Source organism: Ursus arctos, unplaced genomic scaffold, assembly GCF_023065955.2.
Source record: "Ursus arctos isolate Adak ecotype North America unplaced genomic scaffold, UrsArc2.0 scaffold_26, whole genome shotgun sequence".
Taxonomy (NCBI): Eukaryota; Metazoa; Chordata; class Mammalia; order Carnivora; family Ursidae; genus Ursus; species Ursus arctos.
The window spans coordinates 2,490,400-2,503,584 of NW_026622941.1; the positions used below are offsets into that span (position 1 = coordinate 2,490,400).

The 13,185-nt window shown below is 37.4% G+C and overlaps 1 protein-coding gene across 17 annotated transcripts in view; it reads right to left on the reverse strand.

Annotated features, from left to right (window-relative positions):
* Positions 1 to 13,185, reverse strand: part of ERC1 (ELKS/RAB6-interacting/CAST family member 1) — a 554,906-nt gene that overhangs the window by 132,323 nt on the left and 409,398 nt on the right. For all 17 annotated transcript variants that reach the window (XM_048216749.2, XM_057318942.1, XM_057318950.1 and 14 more), the window contains one exon: positions 6,727 to 6,871. In XM_048216749.2, coding sequence (XP_048072706.1) covers positions 6,727 to 6,871 — 145 coding nt within the window. The remainder of the gene's footprint in view (positions 1 to 6,726; positions 6,872 to 13,185) is intronic.

Genomic DNA, 13,185 nt, shown 5'->3' on the forward strand with positions numbered 1-13,185 from the left:
TTTGCTTACCTTTCTATCACCAACACCTAGGAGAGGGCGTGGCATATAGTAAGCACTAAATAATAATTGGTGGATGTTGCGAAATTAATTTAGATGAGAGTCTGGAAGGGTCTGTTAACAGTAAAGGGTGTGAGTCAAGGAAGAAGAGATTCCTGGACAGCAGGGGAAATACTAAGGCTTTCTTGAATTATAGCCCCAGAGTTCCAATTAGGAACAATGATAGGATGCTATATGCTATCTGTGCTAAAGTATGACCTATTCTTTGATACCTATAGTTAATTTGTGCTGTTAGCTGATCAGTGGCCTTGATTTTACCTTCTGTGAAACAGAACTACATTATTAATAACCTGTTTTCCTCTCAGGAGATGTTGTTAGAAAATGATGACAAAATTTTACAAACACACCAACAGGGAGCGAGACAAATGCTCAACATTACAGACAGACAAAGGTGTGTGTGTGTGTGTGTGTGTGTGTGTGTGTGTGTGTGTAATAAAAGATGTGAGGCCATCCTGACTTTATAAAGATCTTTTTAAAACTCAATTGATTTTGTATGTCAGTATCACCACAGAGGAGAATTCCTGATAGCTGTCTTAACATATCATCAATGAGAGTAGTTCAGGTCCTGGAGGAGAAGGGGAATACAGAAGGTATGAAGAATCACAGGTTTAATGCTGACAGTAATTTTCATAAAAATTTATGAGTACAAGAAATTAATATTTGAAAAGAAAAGGTTAAAGCCTAAAACATTTTCTGTGATATAACTCAAAAGCAGTGATTGTTTAAAAAAAAAAAAAAAAAAGGAACCAATCAAAATTTGGGGTTTCTCATTATGAGTGTATTGACTTACCTACTTATTTTACTTAGACCTAATTTAGCATTATCCTATTACAGAAAGTAGAACATTTGCCTATGGAACTCAAGAGTTGAAAAGTTCAGGGGCGCCTGGGTGGCACAGCGGTTAAGCGTCTGCCTTCCGCTCAGGGCGTGATCCCGGCGTTATGGGATCGAGCCCCACATCAGGCTCCTCCGCTGTGAGCCTGCTTCTTCCTCTCCCACTCCCCCTGCTTGTGTTCCCTCTCTCGCTGGCTGTCTCTATCTCTGTCAAATAAATAAATAAAATCTTAAAAAAAAAAAAAAGAGTTGAAAAGTTCATAGTGAACAACATCATCAAGAACTAACTTTCCAGGGTAATCTGTGATTATGAAAAATTGATATTTTAGAGGTGAAAAATTAATACTTTACTTCAGATTATTTTTTAAAAGCATAGTGATTTTCTAATTTTTTTTCAATATTTTATTTATTTGACAGAGAGAGAGAGAATACAAGTAGGCAGAGAGGGAGGCAGAGGGAGAGGGAGAAGCAGGCTCTCCACTGAGCAAGGAGCTGGATGCTGGGCTCAACCCCAGGATCCTGGGATCATGACCTGACCTGAAGCCCAACGCTTAACCGACTGAGCCACCCAGGTGCCCCTAATTTTTGTTTTGTTTTGTTTTTTAAAACTCATCCTGAAAAGCAACTAAATTAATTCAGTCTAAAACTCAAATGAGTGGTCAGATAAATATTCTTTAAGAACAATAGTTTTAAACCCGTAGGACCCTGAAATTACTATACTACCTTGACTGCCTGCTCTCTGAAGGAGATTGTAATTACTCTTTAATTCATGCACATCACGTTCATAGGTGATAAAGGTTCAGGGGGACCAGACCTTAAGTGGGCAATTTTCTTAACCCCATGTAAAGGCCAAACAGACTGGCCGCACAGGCTACATGCTGGATAGCTACAGGGTTAGAATATCCCTTCATTACCCGTATGTAGGTTGGGAATCCAGGGGACCAAACACTCCTCGATAATCGCTCGGAAGCTGAAAAGTCTCTGTATACTCAGGATGGTCAAAGTCTCTGGGAGGCTGGCTCCCAGCTGGTGCTTTTAGGAGTTGTTTGCAGACGGTTCAAAGAAGGCAGAACGCAAAGGCGCACTGTTAGAACAGCGTGTTTAGTTCTGATACAGGACTGCCATCTCCAAAGACATAAGAGAAGCTAAATTATACTTCATTGTAATTTTGTAGCTTTAAGTTCACATCACTTCTTTTAGTAATTTGAAGAACAGGGATAAATCCACCATTTCTTTTTTGTTTCAGATTCTTCAGAGGCAGAGAGGGGAGGCTTTGGAATATAAATAAATACCTTTTCCAATCTCTTGGGAGAGCAAATGAGTGCCTTAAAGACTTGAAATAGCACTGTTTGTAATTTTCTTCTTTTTTAAAAAACTAAAATAAAAAAGATTTTATTTATTTGCTAAAGAGAGTGCGAGTGAGTATAAGTGGCAGAGGGAGAGGGAGAAGCCGGCTCCCTACAGAGCAGGGAGCCCAACTCTGGGCTCAATCACAGGACCCCGGAATCATGACCTGAACCTAGGGCCGATGCTTAACCAATTGGGCCACCCAGGTACCCCTGCATTGTTTGTATTATTCTAATTCCAACACAACTTTTCTAATTACCAACTGTCTGGAATTTCCACATAAGATGGTAGGAGTAAGAAGAGAACGAGCTCTTGTCCCACCATGTAGAAATTTACCCAAGAAATTTAATCTTTTGGGGTCTCAGGTGCTTCATCTACATGATAAAGATAATAATACACAGAATTCTGGTGAGGACTAGATATGACGTATACAAAGCAGCTGTGCCTGGCATATTATAGTCAACTGATAAGTGGCAGCCATTTTTGTAAGTTATTCTATTTTCACATATTTCTGAAAAGTCGTATGAGTCAGGGATGGAAGAGGCATGTATGCAAACGTAGAGTCACAGAACTAGAGAGTGAGTGAGACAGAATGCATGCTTGGAGTTATAATGTTCCTAGTGCTGACAATTTCAGGCAGGTGGGCATTTAACGATGCTCTTCAATGATGAAACTGTAAGACTTAAGAAAGACATATTGAAAATTCAATAGTTATTATACATGACTGAACGAGAGCCAGAGTTACTGAAGTCCCCCCTTTTCTCAGTGTAGCCTGTATCACCCACAGCACAGCGCTCACTGTGAAACAGAGATCTCTGAGAGGTAACAGAAGTGGTAGCTTAAGTGCTTTGGGTTTCACACATTAAATAGTGTGAAACTATTTAATTTCACACTAACCCTGTGAGGTAGGTAATACTATGCAAATGGTATAGAAGAGGAACATGAATCTCAGAGAAATAATTTGTCTAAACTGGTAAAAGAGACACCTAGAGGTACAACTTAGGTCTGATTAGCTGCCAGACTGTTAACTAGGAAGAGAGACATTCGTTTTCCATGAATACAATATTTGAACCACAGTAGATACTCAAAGAATCTGAAATGAATGGGCGAATAAATCATGTAATGCAGGGATGATTTGCTGAGGCTGTCAGCAGGAAAAAATGGTAAGGCTCCCTTCTACAGAATGGTTTTGCCAAATGTTTAAAACAACTAGTATTTTAAGCACTATACTGTGAGCTTCTTCTTTAAGGCAAGTACGGTCTCTTTATATCCTTCATGCCTAGACAATGCTGGAATAAAGGAATATATTGTCTGACATTTCATCCTAATGCAGAGGATTCTTAAATTACAGTTGTAAATGAGACTGTCTAGATTCAAACCAAATCAGTGTAAGTTTGTAGCCTTTCCTCTTCTAATGTTATAGTTGACCTTTAAAAAACAGGAAACAAACCAAACCAAACCATGTAGCTTGTCTTGAAAAGCCCAAACTGCCCATGACACATTTTGTATAGAGCACACAGGGGCAGAGCCAGACTTCACACTAACAGCAAATACAATATGGAGGTTGTAAAATTCTTGAGGTGAAAAGAAGAAAATAATGCTGAGAGAAAGGCCATTTTGTGACAGCTGCTGTGGCTAAACAGATTGTGTTAATGCTTTCCAGGGTTCCATGTGAGTTTACATTAAATCCAGCGTGGGTGCTTGACAATCACAGCAGGGGCTTCTTCATGACTTATAATTCGAACACACTGGTTGGCACCCACCACAGCACATCTGGAGTTTGTTAGACAACCTTTATTTTTTATTTTTTTCATTGGCTCTGGCCCCTTCCTCTGATGCAGCCTCTCCAAGTGCTGCTTGGCCGTGAATGAGTCAAGGAGACAAGTTACCCAGGGGTGGGTATGCAAATTGGGACCATCTTAGAGGGTGACCCCCAAATCTGTAAATCCCTTGTTGCTTCACCTCTTTCTGACAATAGGAACTGCACATGAGTGCCAAGAGCCCATCAGGCAGTGGCGGCTCCACTTACTTGAAAGCCTGGTCAATGCTGAGTGCTTCCTTGTTAGGAAATGGCCTTTAGATTGAGGCACATTCCAGCAATTCAAGGACTAGAAGCTTTAAATTAAAACAATATTGATGCCATATCCTCTTTCCAAAAGGCCTCTCCCTTGTCTAAAAGTGAGTACACACACTTAGAAAAAATTAAAGAATCAAATATCTTTGGCAAGACTGGTTCCTTCTTGCTCACAGCATCCTAGACACTCTCTGAGAGGGCAGGAATGTGAAACTTTACATGGAAAGCAGACAGAAAAACATTGTTAGGAAGGACTCCCGAGAACTACATTTATCTCTCTCCTTACATAGATCACATGACTACAGAATATTCAGGGCATATAGTTAAGATGGAATGCTGCTCTTTTTTAAGATTTTAAGTTCATGGATTAAAGAATATCCTTAATTTTCACCTACTGAAAATACATAGCCTTGAGAAGGAAGTAATCAAAGCCACTACGAATGAGATACAGTACTCTAGTCTGCTAGACATTTTATTCTGTTCCGTGTCTGAGAGTAGCGGGACCAGGAACTACTTAAATCTACGTCTATATATTCAGGCCTAACTACTTAGGAGAACTGAGATTGCTAAGTATACACACTCACAAACTAGTGAATGCCTTTTCTCAATAATACCCTCCTTTTTCATATATCAGCACGCCCCCCCCAGAAGTATACCTGACAAATATAAGCTGTATATATTTAAGGTATATACAATGTGATGTTTTAATATATGTATATATCACGAAATCAATATCACAATAAAGCTAATTGACATTTCTATTACTTTACAGTTACCTTTTTCAAGAACACTTAAAATCTACTCTTAGCAAATTTCAAATACATAATATGATATTATTAACTACAGTCACCATGATGTGTATTAGATCCCCAGAACTTATTCATCTGGCATAACTGAAATTTTGTACTCTTTGACCAACACCTCTCCATTTTCCCCACCCTTCTAGGCCACTGCAACCACTATTCAACTCATATTACCAGCTTTGATAAGCCAAATTTCAGTGTTGAACTACTGGACAGATGTCTTTAATATTAACCACGTTCTTCCTGTTTTACTTAACAGGTGTCCAAATACTGGATGATGTCTTCTTCTTATGGCAAATTATTTTAGGACACTGGAAAAGATTCTTCTACTTACAAATGAGCAACGGGTTGTATTTTTGCTGGTCATTTATCTATCCTATAGAAAAGAGACATCTTTTGGCATTTTCTCAGCAAAGTTGGTCACATAAATAAACATAAAATCTATTTCTAAGCAGTTTTAATACTGGTCTACAAACAGAGATATATTTATTGTGTAAATACGGATTCTTGTTATTTTGAACATTAAATATTATGTTAAAAATACTATCAATTGATGACTGATCCCCTAGAGTAGAAAAGAAGAAATTCCTTCATCTGAAAAACTCTTTCCCAGTCTTATTACTTCAGGTAGAAGAGCAAACCTAGGCAGACACAATGCACGGAAAATGTGACTGAGAATGGAGGAGATGATATTAGAAGACAGGACTTGTGGACACTGCAAATAGTATAGGAATGGCCAGTGAAGAGCATTAAGATAAAGAAGGGAGCTTAGATTTTAAAATTCAGCTTTCCCTGTATTCTCAATGATTTTCTTCCCCAAGTTTTTGAATTGTCTTAAGATATACATAACAAATTTATCATTTTCACCATTTTTAACTGTCCATTAAGTACATTTACACTGTTGTCCAACCACTAACAAAGGGGAAATGCTTAGCTTTTATTTTCTTACATAAATATTAAGCATACATCTGGGGAAGGATTAGGTAGGAAAAGAAAAGGGCAAAACTTTGCTCTTACCTTCAAAGCTTACTCAGCTCTGAGCAGCTAGAAATTGTTTAGTAAAAATATACTTAGTGCCTTCTATAGTAAGACTTTGGTTGGATGTCAAAAATAAGCCTTTTTCATTTTAAGTGGGCAGAACTTTGCTAATTTCATTCAGCTAAGTTAAAAAACCTTCTCGTAGAAGACTTGTAACATCTTCTAAACTAGTGCTCTTACCAAGAACATCCTCTAATTCCTAGATATAGCCAGAGATTTGTGAAGAAGATTAAAGTCTCTGCTTACGAAAACTAACAAGAGACGTGCCTGGGTGGCTCAGTCATTAAGCGACTGACTCTTGATTTGGCTCAGGTCATGATCTCAGCGTTATGAGATCAAGCCCTGTGATGGGCTCTGTGCTGGGCATGGAGCCTGTTTAGGATTCTGTTTCTGCCTCTCCTCCTGTCCACCTCCCTCCTGGGGGGGGAGCCCCTAGCTAGATACAAAGATCAGGTGTCTAATATGAGATGTGAGACCTTAAAACATAAGCTGGCAAAGACAAAGGTAGAGAATGGCATGAAAGCTGGTCTTACTGCCCCTCCACCATGGGCCCTCCCTGGCATTTTATTATACCTGCTGTTTGAGCTGCTGCACCAGACGATCCTTCTCCCGCTTCAGTGCAGCCACTTCCTCTTGGGTCTTTTTCTTAGAGGATGAAAGCTCCAAAAGAGCTATGTTGGCATCTTTTTCACTAATGGCAGCCAAAAGAGCTTCTTGCCTACAAAATAAAGAAAATTCCAGGACTTTCATTCATCCCCAAAACAATCCTTTGAAGTTACTATTATCAGCCCCATTTTATGCACGATGAAACCAAGGCTCAGAGAGTTTATATAGCTTGCCCAAATTCACACTTGAAGTAAATGGTGCAGCTAGGAATCCCACTCAGGTTTTTCTGACTCTAAATGTCTTTATCATGTGTTATACTGACATCCTAATAAAGAGTTCCTACAGTTATAGTTAAACTCAAAAGTAAACAAAATTAATGACTTCTTAAAACTAATAATACTATCACACATACATTTTACCCATTTAATTCATTTTTTTTGATAAGCAGTCTGTACCTGCCAGGGAAACTGAGGCATTACTGTAACTGAAAACACTCTTACGTATAGCGTGTATAACAAACCGTAAACATTAGGAAATAGGATTTAGAAAATCAGCCATCTGTTCTTGGGGCGTTCTAAACATCTACAATTCTCTTTCTCTCATCAATGCAAATAAGTTTCCAGTTGTGGCTTTATTTGGCAACGAATCAGCGCACTTTGAAACAATAACTTGAACCTTACAGATTCCTTGTGGTTTAGCTAACTACTTTTTGGTTCACATTCAGAAAGAAAAGAAGGTGGGATTTAGAAGAGGGGTGAACACAAGAAATTTACAAAATAATATGAAGTTGGTGAACAATTAGTCTCCTGGCAAAAATGTATTCCGCAATAGCTCATCTATTATTTAAGTCATCTGTAAGAACACAGATTTGATTTATAGGAACTATTTAAGTGGCCTGAGCTTTTGACCTGAGGAAATGCTGAATCTGAGAATGAACTGCCCATGTTTAACCTTGCTTCTGTCTTTTGTTAAGATAATTACGCTTCAATAGCAGTCATCTGGAAGAGTTTTAGTTTAGCCACAAACTGGAAGACTATCTTCTGCATATTCTGACAAGGATTTTCTGTTTTCTGGATGGGTAGGTCTAGAGAACTCTGAACAAGCAGTGCTAACGAACAGAGGAGAAAGATCAGCTTACATCATGAAATGAAGATTTGTTTAACCAGTCTTTGCTGTTAGAAGGGAAGAAGATTCTCATTGACCCCAGTGTAATTCTCCACTGTCCCCACACTCTATATAATTCTAAAAAATGGCAGATGGCTTAACCCATGAAGCTTTAGTCAACAACAAAGGGATAACAATAGTCTAAACATATCCACTGACCACTTGGAAAAAATATGTTAAGTGGTGAAACGAGCTTAAAGGTGAAGGAGTTCAAGTTGGTTTCACTATGCACAATTTCCTGCCGATTGCTGTCATCTGTTCCCTTTGGGGAAGCTCAAAGCTAGAATGAGAAATGTGTTTTCTCAATAAGGGTGCTGCAGTATTTCTGTGCACCAATAGTCAGAATTACACATTTAGCAGCAGGCAAATAACAGAAGATGAATGAAAGATAAATTATTTTACCCAATTAGATCAAGTAACTAGCACCTCTGCAAAATGAAAGATACAAAGGTGATGGGTTCTGAGTTCCATTCTGTGCTTAAGTAAAGCATCATAATGTGAAATAGTAAAAATTATTCTATGTTGGTGAAGCATCTTGACTGAATTCCAAATTCTTATAAATGATACGCTTGGCCAGCTAAGCGTGGTACAGTTAATCTCTAGGGTAAAATGTCACATTCCCAAACTGCAATATGATATAACAGGTGACAATTCAGACTCCAAATTTTAAAATAAAGGATGTAGTGGTAGACTCTGAGCCACTGGAATAATGCCTTTTTTACTAAGATAAATAATTTTAAGTCTTTTGTTCTTTCTATATAAAACCCAAATAGAAACTTTACTGTGTCGTTTGTTATTTATTTTTTATTGAGCATTGGTAATATGCTACAAACTGCACAGAAACAAACTTTCCCTCCCTAACCATCGCTCTCAACCTCTAAAAATTCCCTAACAGCTCAACATACCACTGTCTTTTCCATTTTAAAAGTATACTCTTGATAGTGATTTCTACATGCATATGTGCCCCAAAAGGTTGATAGTCAAGAGAATAAAATGTTTTGATTATATACTGCACATATAAACATACAAACTTTGGGTAACGTCAGTATGTTTTATGGGTATATAATAGCTTTTATGTTTTTCTTTTGTTTTTGGAAAGAGACAGTATTGTTCTCTTGTGTACAATTTTGGTAAATTTGAAATGGACAGCTATAGGGGAGAGCAATCTCTTAAAAATTTGGAAGATAGGCAAGAATATTAAAGCTAATAAGTAGTAACAGCCATCTAAATTTTGGGAATAAGAAAAATTGTTGTTCCCTCTTTACATTTGATAGAAAAGACTACATGGTATAGTTGAACTTATGTGGTTAAGTTTTACAGAGAGCACTCAAAAGTGTCGAAACTAAAAAATTTTAAAGAACACCCTGCTTTTCAGAGGGAATGGAATTCAGAGTGGAAAAAAAAAGCAAATTACAAAAAGAATATTATTTTAGTAGCCACTTAACTTTTAACATAATTGGTTCTTTGAAAAAAGAAAGGTATTTTCTGATAAAAGTAATGTGCATTCATGGAATAAAAACTGGAAGATCCAGAAAACTAAAAAGAAGAAAATAAATACCGAAATAGTTCCTTTTTAATAGAGTCAATTGCTTGAGATGTGGAAGTCACCTATTCTAACATGGCTATTTTAAAGAAAATGAACCCTGATGGGGATTAATACTTGACTTTAAGAGCTGTACTAACTAAAGTCTACCTACAGAAAAGGAAGACTTGCTAGTGAAGCACATTCTGACTTCATTTCCCATGAGCCCCTAGGGAGTAATACAAGCACGTATAATATGAAAGGTAATATATGTATGCCACAAGCCCAGAGCAAAATAAGAACTGCATGCTCCTCCTGCTAAATTACTCTCCTTGTTCTGTTAATGTCTTTTCCTCAGTTAAAAAAAAGAAAAAGAAAAAGAAAATGTATACACAGAACCTTTCAAAGTGATTAGTGGCCCCCTACTGCTTGACTAACATGCCATATTACTTGCATAATGAGTAGGCAGTAGCAGAAATCCAACTTTAAGTCATTAAAAAGGTCTTTTCAATCTATCCCTGGTGCTTTAAACTACATAACAGTTGAACCTGCCCTTTGACTTGAAAATTCTAATAGAATCAAGATGTCTCTAAAAGTACTCTACTGTGACATACGAGCTTTAAGAAATAGTAAGACCACCTCCTCTGTCCCCTTCTCCCTTCTGAGAACATGTGGAAATAGGAGGCAAATATCCAAGGCAAACGGAGCTCAAAATCTTTCTGATAATGCCTGAATCTTTGAGAACACAACATTAGCCTGCTATCACTAGTAAAAAAGAAATATAATCAGTGTTGGAATGATGGTGGCTAACAATTTAAGAGTGAGTCCTAAATATGTGTTTTTAATAGAAATGCCAGACAGAAAAGGGATATGAATGAAGGGATGCCACCTCAAGGTTTATTTTTCCCTCTTCCTCCAACTGGGTATTTCAAATTGAATGATTACACAATCATGTTTCATAAATTCCAGAATTCTGAAAACATCAGGAGAGAGATCAGACGAAAGCAAGAATAAGGTCAGTTGCCTTAGATCTACTACTGTCATGGACATGTAAGCATAGTTTAATCTATTTCAATTTTAAGATAAACCTGAAATCTAGATTCTCTTATTGATGCCTCCTTGATTCTGATGCCTTCTTTACTTGTTATTTAACTATTCAGAGTGAGTAGTAAACTACTGGGATATCTCTTCTACTCTTCCGTCTCATTTCCTGAAGAAACCCTTTTGATTATTATTTTCTCTAACTTCACTTACAAAGAGGTCTCAGAGAGTATGGCAGACATACTACCTTCATTAAGCTCAGTGAAAACCAGCCTGTGGGTAAGCCTATTTGGGCAAGCCTGACTGAAATGTCTGATCTTTCAAGCTTTGGTCACCGACAGTCTCACTATCTCTGTTCTAGGTAACCAAAAATATCTTTGATGTAGAATGTCAACACTAAATAAAACTCTTCATCTACCATAATAAATTTTTTTCTATGTTAATTAAATCACTATATTCCTAGATCCATAGGCTGACAACATCTAAGTAATTTGACTTCGTTGCTCCTAATAACCAATGTTCACATTTTGTCGGTTCTTTCTAATAGTTTTTAATGAGCTCATGGCTTTGTATCTCCAAGTTCACTATCATAGTCACTACCATCCTTTTATCATGGGTCTATACCATTTTTTTAAAAGATTTTATTTATTTATTTGACACAGAGAGAGAACACAAGCAGGGGGAGTGGCAGGCAGAGGGAGAGGGAGAAGCAGACTCCCCGCTGAGCAGGGAGCCCAATGTGGGGCTCGATCCCAGGACCCTGGGATCATGACCTGAGCTAAAGGCAGGAGCATTTTTTTTAAAAAAGATTTTATTTATTTATTTGACAGAGACAGAGGCAGTGAGAGAGGGAACACAAGCAGGGGGAGTGGAAGAGGGAGAAACAGGCTTCCCGCCGATCAGGGAGTCCAATGTGGGGCTGATCCTGGAATGCTGGGATCATGACCTGAGCCGAAGGCAGATGCTTAACGACTGAGCCACCCATGTGCCCCTATATCATTCTTTAACTCATTCTGATTTCAACATCCTTCTACAATGTCCTACCCTCCCAATTCACTTTCATCTGGTTTCTTACCACATCAAGTGCTTTGGCTTAATATTTGACCAGCTACAATTTTCAACTGACTACTTTTTCATTGTCCTTCAAGGACCCTATATCACTGAGTTACTACTTGTTCTCACTTAGGTTTATGCTATGCTCCTTACCTGAAATGCCTGTCGCTTTCTCTCCTTTAAAACCTGACTCCTCACCTGACTGCTAAGTTTTGTCTATTTAGCATTTCCCTTCAGTATGTTCACAGTTTAAGCGATATTAACAGACATGTGCTCTGTAAATGTCCTTCAGTTCTTCTACACATGCAAGGGTCTGCTTCCTCAACTATATTATGTTTATGGTTTATGTCTTTAAAATTTTCTTTTAATGTTTCTATGATTTTATTGGTCTTTCAATTAATTAGCTCACTAATTTAAAAATATTTTTAAACTTTTTATTTTTTATTGTGGTAAAATACATGTAACATAAAGCTTACCATTTTAACCATTTTTAAGTGTATATTCAGTGGCATTAAGTACATTCATACTGTTGTGCAACCAATCTCCAGAACTCTTTATCTTGCAAAACTCAAACTGTACCTATTAAAGAACTCCCCATTCTCCCCCACCCCCAACCCTTGGCAACCACCATTTACTTTCTGTCTCTATGAATCTGATTACTCTAGGAACCTCATATAAAGGGAATCACACAGTATTTGTCTTATTGTATCTGGCTTATGTCACTTAACATAATGTCTTCAAGGGTCATCTGTGTGGTAGCATTTGTCAGAATCTCCTTTTTCAAGGCTGAATAATTTCCACTGTATGTATACACCACACTGTTTATCCATTCATCAGTTGATGGACATTTGGGTTGCTTCTGTCTCTATTATGAATAATATCCCATCTTTAATTTTAAAAATATATTATTTTCCTTCTAGAGTCTTAATTCATGGCTTTGCATACCACAAGCTTACAAATATTAATTTTCTGCATTGCATGTGCCTAAACCATTAACAATTTTTTCTTTTATTTGGTATGAGTTACTCTCTGTACTCTGTATACTCTGATATTATTTGCTAGTCTTTCTTTTAGCCTAAAGTCTTTGCTCAAAATAGCTGGACTATAAGCGCCATGAAACCAGGATCTTCATCTGTTTTGTTCACTAATGCATCCCAAGTACCAAGAATAGTTCCTGGAATGGAGTAGGCATGTCACAAACTTATCTCAAACCAATAGCTCCTCCAATTCTGACTCCATTTTTATCCAATGTGATGGTTTGGTTTCCCAGCTGTTCCAATGTATTCCCTTATTGAAGCTATTCTCTTATTTCACCTTATTTTTAAAGTTTTTTGTTTGTTTTTTGAGTTTTGTGGTTTTTTTGTTTTGTTTTGTTTTTTGTTTTTTTTGGGTCCAGTAGCATGGAAGCCAAGCAAGCAGAGAGAGTGGGAAAAACCTTGAAACATGAAGAAAACCAAGACAGAAAAGAGACCACTAACTTTGGCTAATTTATATTTCACTTAAAGAAAGAGTTTTGTTTTTCTCTAAGTAGAAAGATGACAACTGTCATAGGTTCAATTCTAGATGCTATAATTTAAGAGACAGTGTCAAAGTAGAGGGTATCCAAAGGAAGGTAACAGAATGGGGTTATAAAAGGGCATGTTAAT